The 20,025-nt window shown below is 41.2% G+C and overlaps 1 protein-coding gene and 1 pseudogene across 2 annotated transcripts in view; one reads left to right on the forward strand and one right to left on the reverse strand.

The window, feature by feature from the left end:
- The window catches only part of LOC118641781 (S-adenosyl-L-methionine-dependent tRNA 4-demethylwyosine synthase TYW1), a 159,205-nt gene that overhangs the window by 130,197 nt on the left and 8,983 nt on the right, over positions 1-20,025 (reverse strand). For both annotated transcript variants that reach the window (XM_036279333.1, XM_036279334.1), the window contains 2 exons: positions 19,154-19,441; positions 16,510-16,635 (listed from right to left, as the gene is read on the reverse strand). In XM_036279333.1, coding sequence (XP_036135226.1) covers positions 16,510-16,635; positions 19,154-19,441 — 414 coding nt within the window. The remainder of the gene's footprint in view (positions 1-16,509; positions 16,636-19,153; positions 19,442-20,025) is intronic.
- On the forward strand, positions 2,021-6,051 carry LOC118641496 (annotated as a pseudogene).

The raw sequence follows: 20,025 nt of genomic DNA on the forward strand, positions 1-20,025 counted from the left end.
GGAAACATCTGTAACAAAATTAAATTAATTCATTTAAAAAAAAGGAAACCATGTGAGGTGATGGATGTGTTAATATGATTGTGGCAATCATTTCACAATGTATACATGTACAAATCATCACATTATAAACTTATCAAAAACTCACGTTGTAGCCCTGGCTGGTTTTGCTCAGGGGTTAGAGTGTCAGCCCGTGGACCAGAGAGTCCCGGGTTCGGTTCCCTCTAAGGGCAGGTGCCTAGGTTGTAGTTTGTCCCTGGCCCTGGTTGGGGTCATATGGGTGGCAACCACTTGATGTGTCTTTCTCACGTTGATGTTTCTTTCTCTCTCTCTTCCACCCTCTCTTCCTCCTGCTCTGTTTGAAGATAAATACAAAAATGTCCTCGGGTGAGGATAAAAACAAAAAAACTCACGTTGTACAACCTAAAGATATACAAGTTTTATTTATCAATCATACCTCAACAGAGTTGGGGAAAAAATAATTCTAAATTCTTCACTCACTACAAATAAAGTTTTAAATATCTTTTAAATATCTTTTTTTTTTTTAATCCTCACTCAAGAATATTTTTCCATTTATCTTTTCAGATAGAGCGGGAGGAGAGAGAGAAACATCAATGAGAGAGAGACACATCAATTGGTTGCCTCCCACACAACTCTGACCAAGGCCGGGGACAAACCCCAACCGAGATACGTGCCCTTGGCCAGAATCAAACCTGGGACTCTTTGGTCCGCAGGCCGACGCTCTAACCGCTGAGCCAAACTGGCCAGGGCTAAATATCTTTTCTTAATCTGGTAGAAAAATCCAGAAATCTATCTAAATCAGTTATCTCATGCACTGAAATCTATCCTATTCTAAGACATTTTACCACTGAAAATTACTCAGATTTTTTAATTAAGGTTCATAAAATTATACAAATGTTGCAACAAAAGAAAAAACAAATGGTAATTTTAAATTAAGAAAATTTTTGTTGCTCAGTGGTTAGAGCATTGGCCCACAGACCAAACGGTCTTGGGTCCAGTTCCCGGTCAAGAGCACATGCCTGGGTTGTAGGTTCATCATGCAGGAAGCAACGATTCGATGTGTCTCTCTCACCTTGATATTTCTTTCTCTTTTTTTCTCCCCTCCCCCATCCCCGCACCCATCCCTCCCTTCCATTCTACCTAAAAATCAATGGAAAAATCCTCAGGTGAGGATTAACCAAAAAAAAAAAAAAGGAAAATCTTTTTGGATACTATAGTTTAGTATTTTATACTCATTGGAATATTTTTTGGTTAGAGCTTTATAACAGAAGGCAAACGTCCTAATATAAAAGTGAATATAGGACAGTGTGTAACAAAGAATTTGGTCTTGCCAAAGAGAATCTGGCCTTTGTCCCTTGTTTCTGGAAAGTAACCTCTAAACCTTTGTAATTTCCTGAGTGATAGGAGTATCTAGTCTGATCTTCATGGGGGCCCCTCAGACTGCACTTGACAGTTTATGCTAACGAGGTGACTCATGTCAAATTGAGGATGGAGGGCTAGAGACTGAGTGCAACCATGTGGGCAGTCAGTCAGTCATGCCTACCCAATGAAGCCCCAATAAAAACTGTGGACACACAGCCCTGGCCGGTTTGGCTCAGCGGTTAGAGTGTCAGCCTGAGGACCAAAGAGTCCCGGGTTCGATTCTGGCCAAGGGCATGTTGCAGTTAGTCCATGGTTCTGGTTGGGGTCGGGTGGGTAGCAACCAATCAGTGTGTCTCTCTCACATCGATGTTTCTCTCCCCCCCCGCCCCCACTCCCACTCTGTCTGAAGGTAACTGTAAAAATATCCTCAGGTGAAGATTAAAAACAAAACAAAAAACAAAACTGTGAACACCGAGCTCAGGCGAGCTTCCTGGGTTGGCAATCCTCCATGTGTATTGTCAAACAGTGATGCTGGGTACCATGGCCTGAGGACAACAAAGAAATGCTTTCCCAACTCTGCTCTATGTGTCTCTTCCTCTGGCTAATTTTCTGTACCCTTTACCAGAAGCAAAATGCAACCATGAAGATAACAGCGTTAAGTAAGTTCTGTTTTTCTAGCAAATCATCAACCTGAGGGTAATTTTTAGAAATGCCCCAAAATTGGTGTCATAAGTGAAAGCAGTCTTGGGGACTGTGCTCTCAGACCCTGTAGTTTGTCTAACTCCAGAAAGAAATGATTGATAGGAAAGAACAATAATAATAACTTGTTCAATCTCACTTAAAATTAAATGTAAATTAAAAGCAGGTTATTGTTTTTCAGGTTGGCAAAATTTAAAAGATTGGTAACACCTGGGGGGTGGCAAGAGTATAGAAAAATAGACATTCTCATCTCTCCCCTATACTGTAAGAAGACATGAAAACATTTTCTACTTTTTATAGGGCAATTTTGAAATATCTATGAACTACGAAATTCCCTTTGACTTATAAATTTCAATTCTATAAATTTATTCTTGAGATAGATTTATACCAGCTACAAAATACATAAAACCAAGTGTGCTCATTAATAGGAATTAGAAAAAAATCTAAATGTTAATCAACAAGAATCAAATAAATTATGGCACATAACCATGGACTGCTACATAAATATTAAAATGAATTAGGCATGTCTGGCTGGTGTGGCTCAGTGGTTGAGCACTGACCCATGCACCAAGAGGTCGCTGGTTAGATTCCCAGTCAGGACACACATCCAAGTTATAGGCTTGATCCCCAGTGAGGGGGCTTGCAGGAGGCGGCCAATGGATGTTCTCTCTCATCAATGTTTCTATCTCTCTCTCCTTCTCACTTCCTCTCTCTAAAATCAATAAAAAAGAAAAATAAATAAATAAATAAAATAAAATGATTAAGGCAGATCTGTTTGACAAAATTGTCATGTGAGGTAAAAAAAGCAGTCTGTAGACATGGAGTATAAAATGATCCCATCTGTGCAGACAAAAAAATAACAAAGTTATTTGAAAATACAGGCATGTTTGTAAGTCAGTAAAGTACCTGGAAGAATACTGCCAACTGCAAACTGTGATTATCTGTGAAAAGTAGACTGTGGAAGAATAAGGACAGGGGGCTGTATTCTTTGAATTTTTGAAACTGTAAACAGGGTACTAAATAAAATTCCAAAGTAAGAGTTAGATCAAGTTATAAATTTTCAAAGAAAATATCTAAGAACCAGTTTAACAGCTTTAAAAATGCCTCATTCATATCAAGGACATAAAAGGGTAGAGAGTAGCCCTGGCCAGTTTGGCTCAGCGGTTACAGCGTCAGCCCACGGACCAGAGAGACCCAGGTTGGGTTCCTGCTTAGGGCATGTACCTCAGTTGCAGTTTGTCCCCACCCTGGTTAGGGTTGTGTGGGTGGTGACCACTTGATGTGTCTCTCTCACGTCGATGTTTCTCTCTCTCTCTCTTCCTCCTTCTCTCCCTCTCACTCTATCCAAAGATGAATGCAAAAAAAAAAAAATGTCCTCGGGTGAGCATAAAAAAAAGGGTAGAGAGTATGGAGATAATGAGAGAGGATTTTTAAAGATTTTTTTGGAGAATGTCGGTAAGGTATTTAGAGTTCCCCTCTCTATCTCGAATGGAGATAGCCTGTGGGGGTGGGTACCTAACCCTTACCTCAAGCCCCAGGGGAGAGAAGCGCCCCTCAAAGAAGCTATTTCACCCGGGCACACAGAGGGCACCACAGATTGGTGAATGACTTCTGCCCAGGGAATTCAGAGAGCAAAAGGACTAACTGGTTGTTTCAGCAAATAAGCAGTGCTGCTAGGCAGGAACCAGCCTGTCCTCCCAGAGTAAAGAACTCAGGAGTGTTCCTTTGGGGGCAGGGTGGAGATAGGGGAGATCTTAGATCCTGACCAATGGGCAACTAGAGAGGAGAACAGATAAAAGATCTTAAAGGAAAGGAAGCCAGAGACACAGGGCTCAGAGAAAGGAGCAAGCAACCATAAGAAGTACACTTCTCAGAGTACACTTGCTTGGTGCAAGAAATCAGGTCAGGAGACAGCCATGGAAAATGTCTCCAAAGAAGCAATGGAAAGGCTACTATAAGAGTCCATTTTATTATTTTTTTTTTATCCTAACCCGAGGATATTTTTCCATTTACCTTCAGACACAGTGGGAGAGAGGAAGAGAGAGAGAGAAACATCAATGTGAGAGAGACACATCAACTGGTTGCCTCCCGCATGACCCCAACCGACGCCAGGGATGAACCGCAACTGAGGTACATGCCCTTGGCCAGAATCAAACCCAGGACTCTTTGATCCACAGGACAATGCTCTAACCACTGAGCCAAACCAGCTAGGGCTAAGAGTCCATTTTAAACCCCTGATGATGAGAGAGAGCACGAAGTCATCTTATGACAGTGCCAAGTAATAATTTTCCCATTTCTCTCTCTCCTGCCCAGCCCCATCCACTCTCCAAATCCTAATGTGATCCAAAACAGAAGCTAGCAAATAGGCCAAAAAGTAGATGATGAACAGGAGAGAAGTTTCACTTTGAATTAAATTGGAAATTTTGATTTAGTTTATTTGGTATTACTTAGTATCACATAAGACTATACATTCTACTGTCAAACTAAGACTTTGTGTGTTGAAGTGCCTATAATACTTTATTACCAAAAATGACTAGAAAAGTCACAAATCTGCCAGAGTTTTCATCCCAAACAGGGAAGGTGTTCTCCTTCCTGTGCAGGTTGGAAAGGACAGTAAAACTCAAAATAAAGCAGCTTTTATAACTTCCCAAAAGCAATCCCTGTTGTAACACAGGCTATATCAGTATTCATTACTTTTGAAAGATTTTTCTGTGATATTTTTTAATGAGGTTATAAAGACTACCTGAGAATATGACAAAAATTTTAATAATAAAATAGAGATTTAGGTGTATATAAAACAACATTTTAATAAAGATTTCAAACATGAACAATGATTTTGCTGGGGAGATAGAATTATTGGTAGATTTTTGCCCTTTCTGTATTTTCTAAACTTTCATTATTACAGTTATGTTTATTTATAGTAAAAAAATCTTTTTTCACTAGGCAAAATTAATGTTAAATTTATTTACTTAAATTACCATTTGTTATCATATGGGGCGCCACCCTGAGTAAAATAAGAGGGCCCTCACTGAATACATATTTGAGACCTTATATAATTCAAAACTAGTCATTCACCAACTAGTCCTATCAAAAAAGAGTAGATAGCTCTGGCCGGTTTTGCTCAGTGGTTATAGCATCAGCCTGCAGACCAAAGAGTTGCGGGTTCAATTCTGGCCAAGGGCAGATACCTTAGTTGCGGTTTGTCCCCAGCCCCAGCTGGGGTCGTGTGGGTGGCAACCAATCAATATGTCTCTCTCACATCGATGTTTCTCTCTCTCTCTCCTTCCTGCTCTATCTGAAGATAAATGTAAAGATATCCTTGGGTGAAGATTGAAAAAAAAGCGGGGGGAGATAGCTCTTTCCAGCTGGCGCTGAGCCACGGGCATCTCTCTGGACAACTGGCACAAGCGCCACAAGATCAGGGCAAGAGAAAGCCCTACAAGAAGTGAAAATGTGAGCTGGGATGCCCTGCTGCCAACACGAAGATTGGACCAGCCGCATACACAGTCCACGTGCAGGGAAGCAACAAGAAACACAGAGCCTTGAGGCTGGATGTGGGCGACTTCCCCTGAGGCTCAGAGCGAACAGAGATTACTGATGTTATCTACAATGCATCCCACGACAAACTGGTCCTCACCTAGACCCTAGTAAAGAACTGCTTCGTGACAGCACACCATACCGACAGGGGTACGAGTCTCACTAAACACTGCCCCTGGGCTGCAACAAGGGGACCAAGCTGACTCAAGCAGAGATTTTAAACAAAAAACGACCAAAGAAAATTCAGAAGAAATATGATGAGAGGAAAAAGAATGCCAAAATCAGAAGTCTTCTCAAGGAGCAATTCCAGCAGGGCAAGCTTCTGTAGGCATGGCTTCAAGCCTAGGCCAGTGTGGCCAAGCACACGGCTGTGTGGTAGAGGCCAAGGAGCTGGGGTTCTCCCTGAGGAAAATCAAGGCCCGGAAAGGCAAATAACTTATCTTCCCTCCTATCTTAGCTCATGATATAAAGGTGTTTATTAAAATTTTTAAAAAAAGGAGATAGTCTCAAATGGCAATATTTTTAAAAGTTTATCATTCGGGCCCTGGCCGGTTTGGCTCAGCGGTTAGAGCGTCGGCCTGCGGTCTGGAGAGACCCGGGTTCGGTTCCCGCTAAGGGCACGTACTTCGGTTGCAGTTTGTCCCCGGCCCTGGTTGGTCGTGCGGGTGGCAGCCACTCGATGTGTCCCTTCACGTCGATGTTTCTCTCTCTCTCTCCCTTCTTCTCTCTCCCTCCCACTCTATCTGTACAAAAAATGGAAAAATATCCTCGGGTGAGGATTAAAAAAAATAAATAAATAAAATAAAATAAAAGTTTATCATTCGGTTGATACTAGTTTTTTGTTTTGTTTTAGGGACATAAAAGAAAGTAGCTCCCCTTATACTTTTTATTTCACACCCTAAGAAAAGCTGAAATGTAAAATGAAGATCCATATTCCCTTCACCTAGATTTACCACTTTTGCTTGACCATTATCTATCTACCCATCCATCCATGCACACACATCACATATATAATACACATGTGTGTATGTGTGTAAATAAAATTTTCCTGAACCACTTGAAAGTATATTGCAAACACCATGCCACTTCACCCTCAAAATATTGCATAATTCACCCTGGCCAGTTTGGCTCAGCAATTAGAGCAATGGCCCTCGAACCAAAGAGTCCCGAGTTTGATTCTGGTCAAGGATATGTACCTCAGTTGCAGTTCAGTCCACGGCCCTGGCTGGGGTCGTGCAGGAGGCAACCAACCAATGTGTCTCTCTTACATCAATCTTTTTCTCTCTCTCTATCACTCTCTCCCACTCTGAAAATGAATGAAAAAATAGCCTCAGGTGAGGATTAAAAAAAAACTACATAATTCACTTGGAAAAGGACATGATTCTACAGAACTATAACACCATCATTACAATGAAGAAACATTTTTAAATGCAGTATTATGTAATTTAAAAATCCATTTCAAATATCCTCATATGTCCAGACAGTGGCTTTTTCTCTTTGATTCAAGATCCAAGTTTATACAATGTTTTTGGTTATATTTCATTACTCTTTTTTAATCTTAGAACAGTCCCATCTATGTTTTATTGTTGTCATTATTGTTTATGATGTTGATACTTTTAAAACATTTTTTTTCTTTATTAATTTTAGAGAGAGGAAAGGAGAAGGAGAAAAGATAGAAACATCAATGAGAGAGAGCATCGACTGGCCACCTCCTGCATGCCCCTCACTGGGGATTTGGCCCACAAACTGGGCATGTGCCCTGTCCGGGAATCGAACCAACGACCTCTTGGTGCAGGGGTTGATGTTCAACCACTGAGCCATACTGGCCAGGCTATGATGTTGATACTTGAAAGAGCCTGGCCAGTTGTCTAGTGGACTGTCCCACATTCTGGATTTGTCTGATTGTTTCCCCATTAGATTCAGGTTAAAACATTTTTGATACAACACTGGATAAATATTGTATACATCTTTTTTTCTATCCTCACCCGAAGACATTTTTGCATTTATCTTCAGGTAGAACAGGAGGGAGAAGTGGGGGGAGAGAGAGAGAGAAACATCGATGTGAGAGAGACACATCAAGTGGTTGTCACCCACACAACCCCAACTGGGGCCAGGGACAAACTGCAACCAAGGTATGTGCCCTTAGCGGGAACTGAACCTGGGACTCTCTGGTCCACGGGCTGACGCTCTAACTGCTGAGCCAAACCAGTCAGGGCATATACATCTTGCTACACATCGTATCAGGAAGCTCATTAGGTCAAGTTTTAATACAAATGATGATGCTAAATTTATTCTTTGGTAGAAGTAGGAGTCACCTAATCACCCCACTTATAAAGGTACATTTTTCCCCTTGTAATTAGTAAATACTCTGTGGAGTATTTTTTTCCACTAATTTATTTTTAGCAAGTCTAATTGGTTTTGTTTCTAGGATGTTATTTTGAGACTATGTAAATATCTATTCCCCAAAGACATTTCACCCAATCCTTATTTAAATCCATTATTACACTGGGGATGGCAAACGGGTGACTTTACAAGTCTATTATGCCTTGTATATTCATTATCTGGAAACTTTCTGCAGACTTTCTCCTGTGCTTTCCCTTTGTTTACACAGCACAAGGATTGATTTTCTTTTAACTTGATGTAATACAATCCATTATGTTCATTATATAATCATTACACTCATTTTTAATGCTCAAATTGTCCCAAATTTGGCCTGTGGGAAACTCTTCAAGCTGATTCTTATGTCCTTTTGACATATTGCATCAGTCATTGAGAACCTACTTGCTCAACAAGATGATCCAGGCCCATTTGTTATTCTCCCTTCCCCAACTCTGAAATCATCCATTTTTCTAAGAAGCTCTAGTTTCCTATCAATGGGGAATGATATTTAGAAAACAAGATCTCAAGGCTTGTTATGTTTGTTTCTAGGTCTATGATATAATAAATAATCTGGTCTTTGCCCCCAGTTCCTGGCACAGAGCTTCAAAAAACCTTGGCATTTCCTAAGTGACAGAAGTCTTCGTTATACTAATGAAATGACTCAGAGCACGGGGGAGGGGGCCTTTAAAACTTCAGGATGGAGGCTGGGTTACCAGAAAGACAAAATGCAATTCTGGGCCAGCTGAACCTCCAGGGAGGGGAGGTTGACTGAGATTTTGTTCAATCATGCCTATGTGATGAAACCCCAATAAAAATTCTGGGCACTAATTCTCAGTAGAGCTTCCTAGTGGTGAACACAATGATGTGGTAGGAGGGCCCAGATTCCATGAGGAGAGGTCACAGAAACTGGATCTCTTCCTCACCCCTCCACTCTAGAACTCGCCCTATGTTTTTTTTTTCCATTTGGTTATTTCTAATTTGTGTCCCTTATAATGAAAATATAATAAGTATAGTGTTTTCAGTGATTTCTGAATCATTCTAGCAAATTATTGAACCTGAGGGGGTCATGAGAACCCCCAAATTATAACCAGGTGATCAGAAGTGCAGGTGGTCCCCATGACTTACAGCATTCTAAAGAGGGGGCATTCTTGTGCAGAACTATGCCCTTAACCTGTGGAGTTTGATACTAATTCCAGGTAGGTGGTGTCAGAATTGAACTGAACTGCAAGTCACTGGAACAGAACTGGTTGTTGGTGTCAGAACATAAAAGGTCCTTTCCATGAACACAGCTACAAAATATTGTTTATACACACATACACTTAAGTTACAAACTTATAAATAGAGCATGACCATAAATATACATTTTTTAACATCTTAAGTCCCTATCAGCCTCCAAATCAAATCTAATACCACCTGGAAATCACATTAATGCACATGGATACATCTTATGTTTCACAGCTGAACAATAATATTCTATTTTGTGGATCTACCACACTTTTTTCCAACCAATAGCTGACAGCAGTTTGCTATATATACTGTGAGGCATAACCTTGTGCAGACACTGCTTTGTATTTGTGAAGATTTATCTTCAAGGCAAATTCATACAATGGGGCCTGCTGGATCATGAGTAAATGTGTGTAAGTCTGATAAAGACTACCAAAGGGCCCTCCATACAAAGTTATATACCATTCCAGACCCCCTTCAGCAAGGTGTGAGTGCCTATTTCCCCAGAGCCTAGCCAACTGTGTGTGCTGCCCAATTTTTGTATGTTTGTTATTTTGATAGGTGAAAAATGTATGTCACTGTAGTTTTAATTTGAGCACTTTTTTCACATGTGCAAAGTCTATTTGTAGAGCTTTTTCTGAGACTTACCTATTCATGTGTTTTGCCATTTTCTTCTATTGGGTTTTAGGTCATTTTTTTTTTAATCCTCACCCGAGGACATTTTTTCGATATTTTGTTCAGACAGAGTGGGAAGGAGAAGGGGGGGTGGGGAGAGAAACATCGACGTGAAAGGGACACATCGAGTGGTTGCCATCCACACGACCCAACCAGGGCCGGGGACAAACTGCAACCGAGGCACGTGCCCTTAGCGGGAACCAAACCCGGGTCTCTCAGGACCTCAGGCTGACACTCTAACCGCTGAGCCAAACCAACCAGGGCTAAGTCTTTTTTTTAATTCAATTTTTAAGAGTGGTTTGTGTAGTAAAAAATGTAACCCCCTCTTTTTTAAGGGGCAAATATTTCCCCTCACTTTATCATTTGTCTTATAATTTTGTTCATAGCTATGCAAATATGTTTAAAAGTCATTGATAAATTCAATCTTTTCTTGCTTCTAGATAATGCATCTAATTCTATTATTTATATATTTTTTCAACACTTAGATCTCTGACCCAATTAGAGTTTATTCTGATGATGTACATGTAACACACAAAGCCAATTTTATTTTTTTACAATTAGCTAACCAGTTGTCAACATCATTTATCTTAAAAGTATATTTTTAGACAAGGGAAAAGAGATGCCACCTTTATTATCTATGCAATTTCCATATATACCTGGGTCTATTCCTAGAATTTTATTCTATTACGATGGTCTGTCTATCTCATCAGGCGCCAATACCAGTTTTAATTATAGATGCCTTGCAGTAATATTCAAATCCAATAAAGCTAGTCTTTCTCATTACTACTTTTCCCATGAGGTTTTCCTAGCTATTTTGTTGTTGTTGTTGTTGTTACAGAAGTTTCTCTTTTTTCCCCCATAGACACCCTCCTCCCATTACCAATGCACTCCCCCCTTACCACCACCACCACCACCAACAGTAGAGCTGAGTTTTTATCAAAAATGGATGCTGGATTTTGTCAAATGCTTTTTTCAGTGTTTATTGATATGATCACATGATTTTTATCTTTCACTTTGTTTATGTGGTGCATCACATGTATTGATTTACAAATATTGTATCCCTGGGATAAATCCCACTTGGTCGTGGTGTATAATTTTTTTTAATATATTGCTGGATTCAATTTGCTAAGATTTTGTTGAGGATTTTGGCATCTATGTTCATCAGGGATTTTGACCTGTAATTGTCTTTCTTTGTAGTGTCTTTATCTGGTTTTGGGATTAGGATTATGCTGCCCTCATAAAGAGTTTGAAGTCTTCCTTCCTCTTGAATATTCTGAAATAGTTTGAGAATAGGTGATAGCTCGTCTTTGAATATTTGGTAAAACTCCCCAGTGTAGCTGTCCGGACCAGGGTTTTTGTTTGCTGGGATTTTATTCTATTTCCTTGTTATTGGTCTGTTTAGGTTTCCTGACTCTTTCCAGTTGAGTTTTGGACTAGTATATGATTCTAAGAATTTGTCCATTTCACCCAGGTTGTCAAATTTGTTGGCATGTAATTTGTTCATAGTATTTTCTTACAACTCTTGGTATTTCTGCGGTGTCCATTGTTACTTCACCTCTTTTGTTGCTGATCTTATTAACTTGGGTTCTCTCTGTTTCTTGATGAGTCTAGCTACTGGTTGATCAATCTTGTTTATCTTTCCAAAGAGCCAGTTCTTGGTTTCATTGATCTTTTGTATTTTTTTTTAGTCTCTATGTCATTTATTTCTGCTCTGATATTTATTATTTCTTTCCTTCTACTATAACCTCTGGCTTTTTCTTTTTGTTCTCTTTCTAAATCTTTAAGTTGCTGGGTTAAATAGTTTATCAGAAATGTTACTTCTTTCTTAAGGTAGGCCTGTATTGCTATGAACTTCCCTCTCAGGACTACTTTTGCTGTGTCCCATAGATTTTGTATTGTTATGTGTTCATTTTCATTAGTTTCCAGGACGTTTTTTATGTCTTTCTTGATCTCATTGGTAACCCATTCGTTGTTTAATAACATGCTACTTAGCCTCCATGTGTTTGAATGTTTTTGAGTATTTTCATGCCATTGTGATCTGAGAAGATGCTTGATATGATTTCAATCCTCTTGAATTTGTACAGACTTACTTTGTGTCCTAACATGTGGTCTATCTTCAAGAATGTCCCACCCTGGTTAGTTTGGCTCAGCGGTTAGAGTGTTGGCCTGCAGTCCAGAGAGACCCCGGTTTGGATACCGCTAAGGGCACTTACCTCGGTTGCAGTTTGTCCCAGGCCCTGGTTGGGTCGTGTGGGAGGCAGCCACTCAATGTGTCCCTTTCACATCGATGTTTCTCTCTCTCTCTCTCTCCCCCTCCCTCCCTCCCTCCCTCGAGAAAAATGTCCTCGAGAAAAGATGGCGGCAGGCAGGACCAGAGAGAGGGTGAGTGCGTGAGAGAGTGAGAGTGTTAAAAAAAAAAAAAAAAAGGAATGTCCCATGTGCACTTGAAAAGAATGTATATTCTTCAGCTTTGGGGTGAAATGTTCTGTAAATATCAATTAAGTCCAACTGATCCAGTTCGTCATTTAAGGACTCTGTGTCCTTGTTAATTTTTTTGTCTAGATCTATCCAGTGGTGTCAGTGGGGTGTTAAAGTCACCCATTATGATTGTATTGCTATTGATCTCTCCCATGAAGTCCTCCAGAAGTTTTTAAATATATTTTGGTGCTCCTATATTTGGTGCATATATGTTTACCAGGATTTTATCCTCTTGTTGAATTGATCCCTTTAATATTATGTAGTGACCTTCTTTGCCTCTTATTATAGCCCTCGTTTTGAAGTCTATCTTATCAGATATGAGTATTGCTACACCAGCTTTTTTTTCATTTCCATTTGCCAGGAAATATTTTTTCCATCCCTTCACTTTCATCTTGTGTGAGTCTTTTGTTGTGAGATGGGTCTCTTGTAGACAGCATATATATGGGTCATGTTTTCTTATCAGCCACGCTATGTCTTTTGATTGGAGCATTCAAGTCATTTACATTTAAGGTTATTATTGATAGATACTTATGAGCTGCCATTTTTATTTTATGCCTGTGTTCTCCACCCCCCCACCTCTCTCTCTCTCTCTCTATTTCTTCTTCTTCTTACAACAGTCCCTTTAACATTTCTTGCAGTGCTGGTTTGGTGGTGGTAAATTCCTTTAGCTTTTTTTTTGTCTGTGAAGCTCTCCATTCCACCTTCAATTTTGAATGACCTTTGGTGAATAAAGTAGTCTTGAATTCAGACCCTTGCCTTTCATTACTTTGTATACTTCATGCCACTCCCTTCTGGTCTGCAGTGTTTCTATTGAGAATCCAGCTGACAGTCTAATGGGAGCTCCCTTGTAGGTAACTTTCTGTCTCTCTCTTGCTTCCTTTAAGATTCTTTCTTTATATTTAATGTTTGCCATTTTTATTATGATGTGTCTAGTTGTGGGTCTTTTGGGGTTCATCTTGCTTGGGACTGTGTTTCCTGGACTTGTGTGACTTCCTTCACCAGTTTAGGGAAGTTTTCTGTCATTATTTCTTCAAACAGGTTCTCTATTCCTTTCTCTGATTCTTCCCCTCCTGGTAGCTCTATGATGCGAATGTTGTTGTTTTGTATTGTCCCAAAGCTCCCTTAAATTCTCCTCCTACTTTTTAATGTTTTTTCCATTTGCTGCTCTATTTGGGTGTTTTTTTCTACCTGGTCTTCTAACTCACTGATTCGGTCTTCAACTTCTTCCATTCTACTATTGAGACCTTCTAAGGTATTTTTCATAACATTCTTTATTTCCACTTGATTTTATTCATAGCTTCTACCTCTTTTTTTATGCTGATGTAGTTCCCACTGAGCTCTTTATAATTCTCATTAAATTGCTTGTAGTTCTCACTAAATTGTTTGAGCACCCTTAAAATCATTGCTTGAATTCTTTATATGACAAATTGCTTGCTTCTATTTCATGTAGTTTCCTTTCTGGTGATTCTTCCTTTTCTTTCATTTGGGTGTTGTTTCTTTGTCTCCCCATTTTAGCAGTCTGGTAGTTCCAGGCCTAGTAAGAGATGTTGGGATGTGTAGGCAGGTCAGTGTGTATCAAATAAGGCTGCTGTGCCTCCCAGACTGTTCTGGTGTGTGGTGCCTCTTGCCTGCTGTGGGTCCTGGCGGATTGACCACTTGCGGCTGGTATTGGTCTGTTGTGGTAGGCACTGCTGGGGTACGTGGGTCCAGCTGGTGTGCTTCAGGGATACGTGGGTCCAGCTGGTGCGCTGCTGAGATGTGTGGGTCCTGCTGCCCTACAGGGGTGCACTGCTGCCTGATGGGACTCAGCTCCTGATCAGTCACTGCTGATGCTACTGGGGCTGAGTGTCAGCAGCTTCCACAGCAGGTTTGCGCTGCTATGCTGCTGCTGTTGCCAGGGGGTGCTCTCAGCTCCCAATCCTCTGCTGCTGTTGGGGACTAAAGACGCACAGCTCCCAGGACTTTGCTGCCGCTGGGGGAGGGGCTCCACTCCAAATCTGCTGCTGCAGTTGTCAGGTGCAGGTCTTGGCTGCCAGAGCCTTGCTGCTGCTTGTTCTGGGGCATCACTCCTGATCAGCCTCTACTGATGCTGCTGGGGATGGGTCTCAGCTGTTGATCTGTGCTGCTGCTGCCTGGGGATGGAAGTCCGTTCTCAAGCCTCTGCTGCTGGGGGTGTTTCTTGGCTCCTGAGCCTCAGCTGCTGTTGAAGGTGGGGCTCCAGTCCCACCCAGTCACTGCTGTTGTGGGGAAAGGTGCTGGGCTCCCAAACTGGCACTACTGTTGCTGGGGGTGGTGCTCCACTCCAATCAGGCTGCTGCTGTGGGGGATGGTGCTCGGCTCCCAGCTGGTTGCAGCTTCCACAGCAGGCACCTTGACAGTGCTACTACTGTGCACTGGTCTGCGCTGACACCGTGGGGTCCACTGCTCCAATGGTGTAAGGTGCACTAGGGAACTCAGGTCGCTCACCGCTAGCTACTCCCCACTGCCTCCTCCCAGAGAAGACCGAGGGATCTTCCAAAATGGCAGGGCCTTCTGGCCACGCAAGGACAAGCGCCCTGGCAAGCCGCTTACCGAGGTAGCTGGCTGCTCCCCATCCACAGCACAGGAACCCTCTGCCCCACGTTTCTGCACTGCTCGAGGTTGCTCATCCACACTCACATCCACTCTCTCTCACAGTTGCTCACTCTCACACACTAACCCTTGTCCGGTCCTGCCTGCCACCATCTTTTTTCTTCTTCATTCCTAGCATTCTTATATGTTTATTTTGCCATATGAATCAACCAATCTAGCTCCAGAAAAAAACTTTATTAGAATTTTTAATGGATTGCATCAAATTTATGTATTAACTTAAAAGAACTGACATTTTTGCAATACTGAGTCACCGTATCTAAAAACAAGAATGTCTTTCAATTTGTTCAGGGTACTGTTATATCTTTCAGAAATGTTTTGAAGTTTTTCTCACATATATTTAGGGTATTTCTTTCTAGATGCACTTCTATGTAGTTATTTCTTCTTTATGTGGCTGTTGTAAATGAGGTTTTTTCTTCCATGACAGCTTCCAAATGGTTATTGCTTGGACGTACAAAAGCTTTTTAACTTTTTACTTTATTTTATTTTATTTTATTTTATCCTCACCCAAGGGCATTTTTGTATTTATCTTCAGATAGAACGGGAGGGAGAAAGGATGGGGAAAAGAGAGAAACATTGATATGAGAAAGACACATCAACTGGCTTCCATCCACACAACCCCAACCAGGGCTGGGGACAAACTGTAACCAAAGTACATGCTCTTAGCGTGAACCAAACCTGGGACTCTCTGCTCCGCGGGCCAACACTCTAACCACTGAGCCAAACTGGCCAGGGCAACTTTTTACCTTATTATATCCTGCTACCTTACTAAATCTTTTCATTTGAGTTTGTGTTAATTTTGTGATTGATTTTCTTGGATTTTTCCATAGTTTTACTTATTTTGTTTCTAAGACTTATGCACCAGATACATTTTTAGTTTAGAATATTCTCATTTCCCAAAACTGACACATAAGTTGAGACTTTGTATTTTTATATAATTGTATATGTTATTTCAATTTTAGATCACTGGAATCTGCACAAAATCCTACTGCACTGTACATTCTCACATTCATTTAGTCACTGAGACAGCCACTCAGACTAACATTTCCTGGATTCTAAGGCCTCCACCCACGCTGATCTCAACACCTACAGACCAAGCTGCCATCACACTCAAGCTTACATTCCTAAGCCCGACACACTCAGTCTGTAAGACAGGAAGCAACTTTACACAAGAGTTCCACTTGAAATCTTAACACTAATCAATCTTACCGTGCTATCATCCTGTCATCTTCAGCTATGCAATGAATGAAGTCCCTTCTACCATCTAGCCTTTCCTCAGTTCTTGTCCTAAAATCTTCTGCCTACCCTACTATGAGCTCATTTTCACAGGACCAAGAGGAAAGACATTCACAAAGCTCATGTAAAAGTAGCAAAAAAGTAGAAAATTCTCAAGACAGGAGGCAAATAAACTGTCCAATTATGAGCTCAGATGGACTACACACCAATACAGAATGCTAGATATTAACCCACTGCAGGATCTAAGTTCATTATTTCCCAAAATTACAGTACCTTTTCTTTCTTCACAAGATTCATAATTTTGCCAAGGTCCTCAACATCAACAACAGAAGTCAGACTCTGGTGGTCCTCAGTACCAGATTCTTCCTCACTGGAACTCTCAAAGGGCTCCTCCTCCTCCTGGAACATCAATGTTTTAGAAATACATTGTTCAGAGAAGCCAACCATCTAACACCCCCTCACAAATTCTGAAGCCACCAGATGGATATCAAATAGTTTTGGCTAGAGGTCAGAAAACTAGGCCCCACAGGCCAAATGCAGCCAGTCTTGGGTCAAATCTGAAAGTGCCTATCATTTACATGTTATCTGTGGCTACTTTCTTGATACAATGGCAGCACTGATAGTTGCAACAGAAATCACATGGCACACAAAGTTGAAAATATTACAAGCTGGTCTGTTAAAGGAAAAGTTTCCTGACCACTGTTTTAGACAAGGAACCCACCAGACTTTATGAGAAAAAGTAAGAAATCAAGTATGACTCTTAGATTTTTTTTTTTATAAGTAACTGAGCTGGTGGTGGTGTTTACTAAGATGATGAAAAGGTTTTGGAACTTGATATTAGGCAGTGGTTGCACAAAATTGTGAATGCACTAAATAGCCCTGGATTATATACTTTTAAATGTTAATTTTCTTATGTGAATTTTACCTCATTATTTTTTACCTCATTATAAGTTTTTAAACATATTAAAAGTGAAATGAAGAGAAAAATAAGCAAAAAGATTAGCTAGAAAAAGAGAACAGAAAAAAATGAAACAGTAGCTGAAAGAGAACAAAGGAAAGATTTGTTTTTTACTTGCTTTTTGTGTTTGTTTAAATATGGTGATTCCAGAGGATGTTTATATATTTATGGGAACTACTTAGTAGAGAGGAAAAGATTAACCGTGCAGGAGACAGATGCAATAAACAAAGGAGCCAGCCCTGGCCGGTTTGGCTCAGCGGTTGGAACATCGGCCTGTGGTACAGAGAAACCCGGGTTCGGTTCCCGCTAAGGGCACGTACCTCGGTTGCAGTTTGTCCCCAGCCCTGGTTGGTCATGCTAGTGGCAGCCACTCGATGTGTCCCTTCACGTCGATGTTTCTCTCTCTCTCTCTCCCTCTCTCCACCCCCCCCACTCCATCTGAACAAAAAGTGGAAAAATGTCCTCGGGTGAGGATAAAAAAAATAATAAAATATAAAAAAATAAACAAAGGAGCCAAAGCCCTTGGCTCCAGAGAATGCACAGAAAGTGGTCTTTGACAGAACCAGGTCCTTTCTTCCAGGACAGAAAGGATGGTGAATATTTGCAGATGGGGCAGGGGCTCTATGAGAATTCTCCTCTGATGGCTTTATATGAAAGCTGGAGGAAGGGACAGGAAGAAAGAGGTATTAAACAGTCAGCTTGGAGAGTGAGAAAGGGAAGTTACCACAGAATGTCGGAGACTACTGAGGAGTTCTGAATTCATAATTGAATCTGTGATCAAACAGCAAGCAGCAGGCAACGGAGAAGGCAGACAGCAGGTTTCAACCTGGCTTGGAGTTCAGCCAGTTGTGTTGTAAAATGGAGTGGAGGCAAGGCAATTGAAGATGTTTATAAAAGAATGAGTATAAAATCTGAACTGGGTAAGGACAGAAGTAACGTAAGCAGTTTTCACTGTGCAGTGAAAAAGGTATGGGATCAAGAGAATTTTAAAGCAGGAGCACCCAGAAGGAGGTTCGAGTTGGGGGTCACAAGAACATGCAATTTCAGAGCCGCCCATGGAAGTGAGAGGCCAGTCAGTGAAGAAAATGGTTACTGAAAGTTTGAAGGCCAGGAAACTGGCTGACCAGGGTACTAGGTAAATCATCAACATGCATGACTTAGCCATGAAGAATAATGATGGGAATAAGGGTGGACAGTAAGACAGTGAGTCAGAATGTGAAGTTTCTGCTGAGTGACACAAGTGACCAGGTGGCCAAAGCACAATAGTGTGATACAGCCTGAAGACAGGACCCTCAAAGGTACTCTGAGGTATGTGAAGAAAGAAAAAAGAGAAATGTTTAGAATGTGAGGGATCAAAGAGATGAATCTAGGATGACTTGCAGCCTTTAAGTTGAAGTGATTAACAGTCATTAAGAGAGGTAAGGAAGAAGATGTGGTTTGGTGATAAAAAGATATGAGTTCAGCCCAGCCAGTATGGCTTAGTGGTTGAGTATTGACCCATGCACCAAGAGGTCAACAGTTCAATTTCTGGTCAGGGCACATGCCCAGATTATGGGTCAAATCCCCAGTGTGGGGCATGCAGGAGACAGCCAATTAATGTTCACTCTCATCGGTGTTTCTATCTCTCTCTCCCTCTCTCTCAAAAAAAAAAAAAACAATAAAGAAAAAAAGATATAAGCTCAGCCCGGGACATATTTAACTTCTCTGGCTTCTGTTTCCTAACCTGCAAATTGTGGTAGAAATCTATTTGACTCTAGCAATACAGTGATTACACAAGAGACACAGGAAAGCATCTAGCACAACATGGCTTAACTCCTAAGACTGCACTCTCTAAAACACCCCCACATGGGTTTCAGATCTTCCAGAAGCCAATGAAATCGTTTCGCAGGGCAGAGGTAAGGTTCGGCATCTCCAAACACAGGAGGAAAGCAGAGAGACATGGACACACAGGCTACATACCTCAGGGTCTCTCTGATGCGATCTGTCCTTGGTATGAGACCCTGGCTCCATTTCCTCTGAGCCGTGCTGACTAGATTCACATTTGCCTTTTCTGCAATTGCCATCACAGGATTTCTTCTCTCCTTGATGAAGCACCTGGAGCTGGGAGATGAACTTGCTCTTCCAAGCTCTGAAGTCAGCTTCAATGCTGCCGTGTTTGCTTTTAACCACATTGCAGTCACCCTCCCCTCGAGTCATCACGCGATGAGCACCAAGCATCCATAGCCACTTATCAACATTCTTGCCCACCTGTAAGAAAAATAGATAGATGAGCTAAAAAACAGTCTAAATCAGAGGTGTGTAGACTGCTTTGCAAAAACCTAGAGTAACTGTGGGACCCCTGCTGCCACTGGGAAGAGGGAACTGCTTAGCCAAAAGGGCTTCAAGCCCTCTGGCCCCAGCCACAACCCACAAGGACTGCAGTTGATACATTATGATAAGACTCTGCAAAAGATTTTTTTAACAAAGAGACAAATAAACCATTTTATTAAACTAAGGGTTAATGCTTTAAAAATAATTTGAAGCCCTGGCCAGTTTGACTCAGCGGTTAGAGTGTCGGCCTGCGGTCAGAGAAACCCAGGTTTGGTTCCCGCAAAGGGCACATACCTCGGTTGTAGTTTGTCCCCAGCCCTGGTTGGGTCATACGGGAGGCAGCCACTCGATGTGTCCCTTTCACATCGATGTTTCTCTCTCTCCCTCTTCCTCTCTCTCCCTCCCACTGTATCTGAACGAAAAATGTCCTCAGGTGAGGATAAAAATAAATAAAATAAGAATTTGAAAACCACTCTTCTAAATAATGTCAGAATAAAATAAATCATTAGAAAACAAATTTT

The sequence above is a fragment of the Molossus molossus genome, unplaced genomic scaffold (assembly GCF_014108415.1).
Source record: "Molossus molossus isolate mMolMol1 unplaced genomic scaffold, mMolMol1.p scaffold_m16_p_3, whole genome shotgun sequence".
Classification (NCBI taxonomy): Eukaryota; Metazoa; Chordata; class Mammalia; order Chiroptera; family Molossidae; genus Molossus; species Molossus molossus.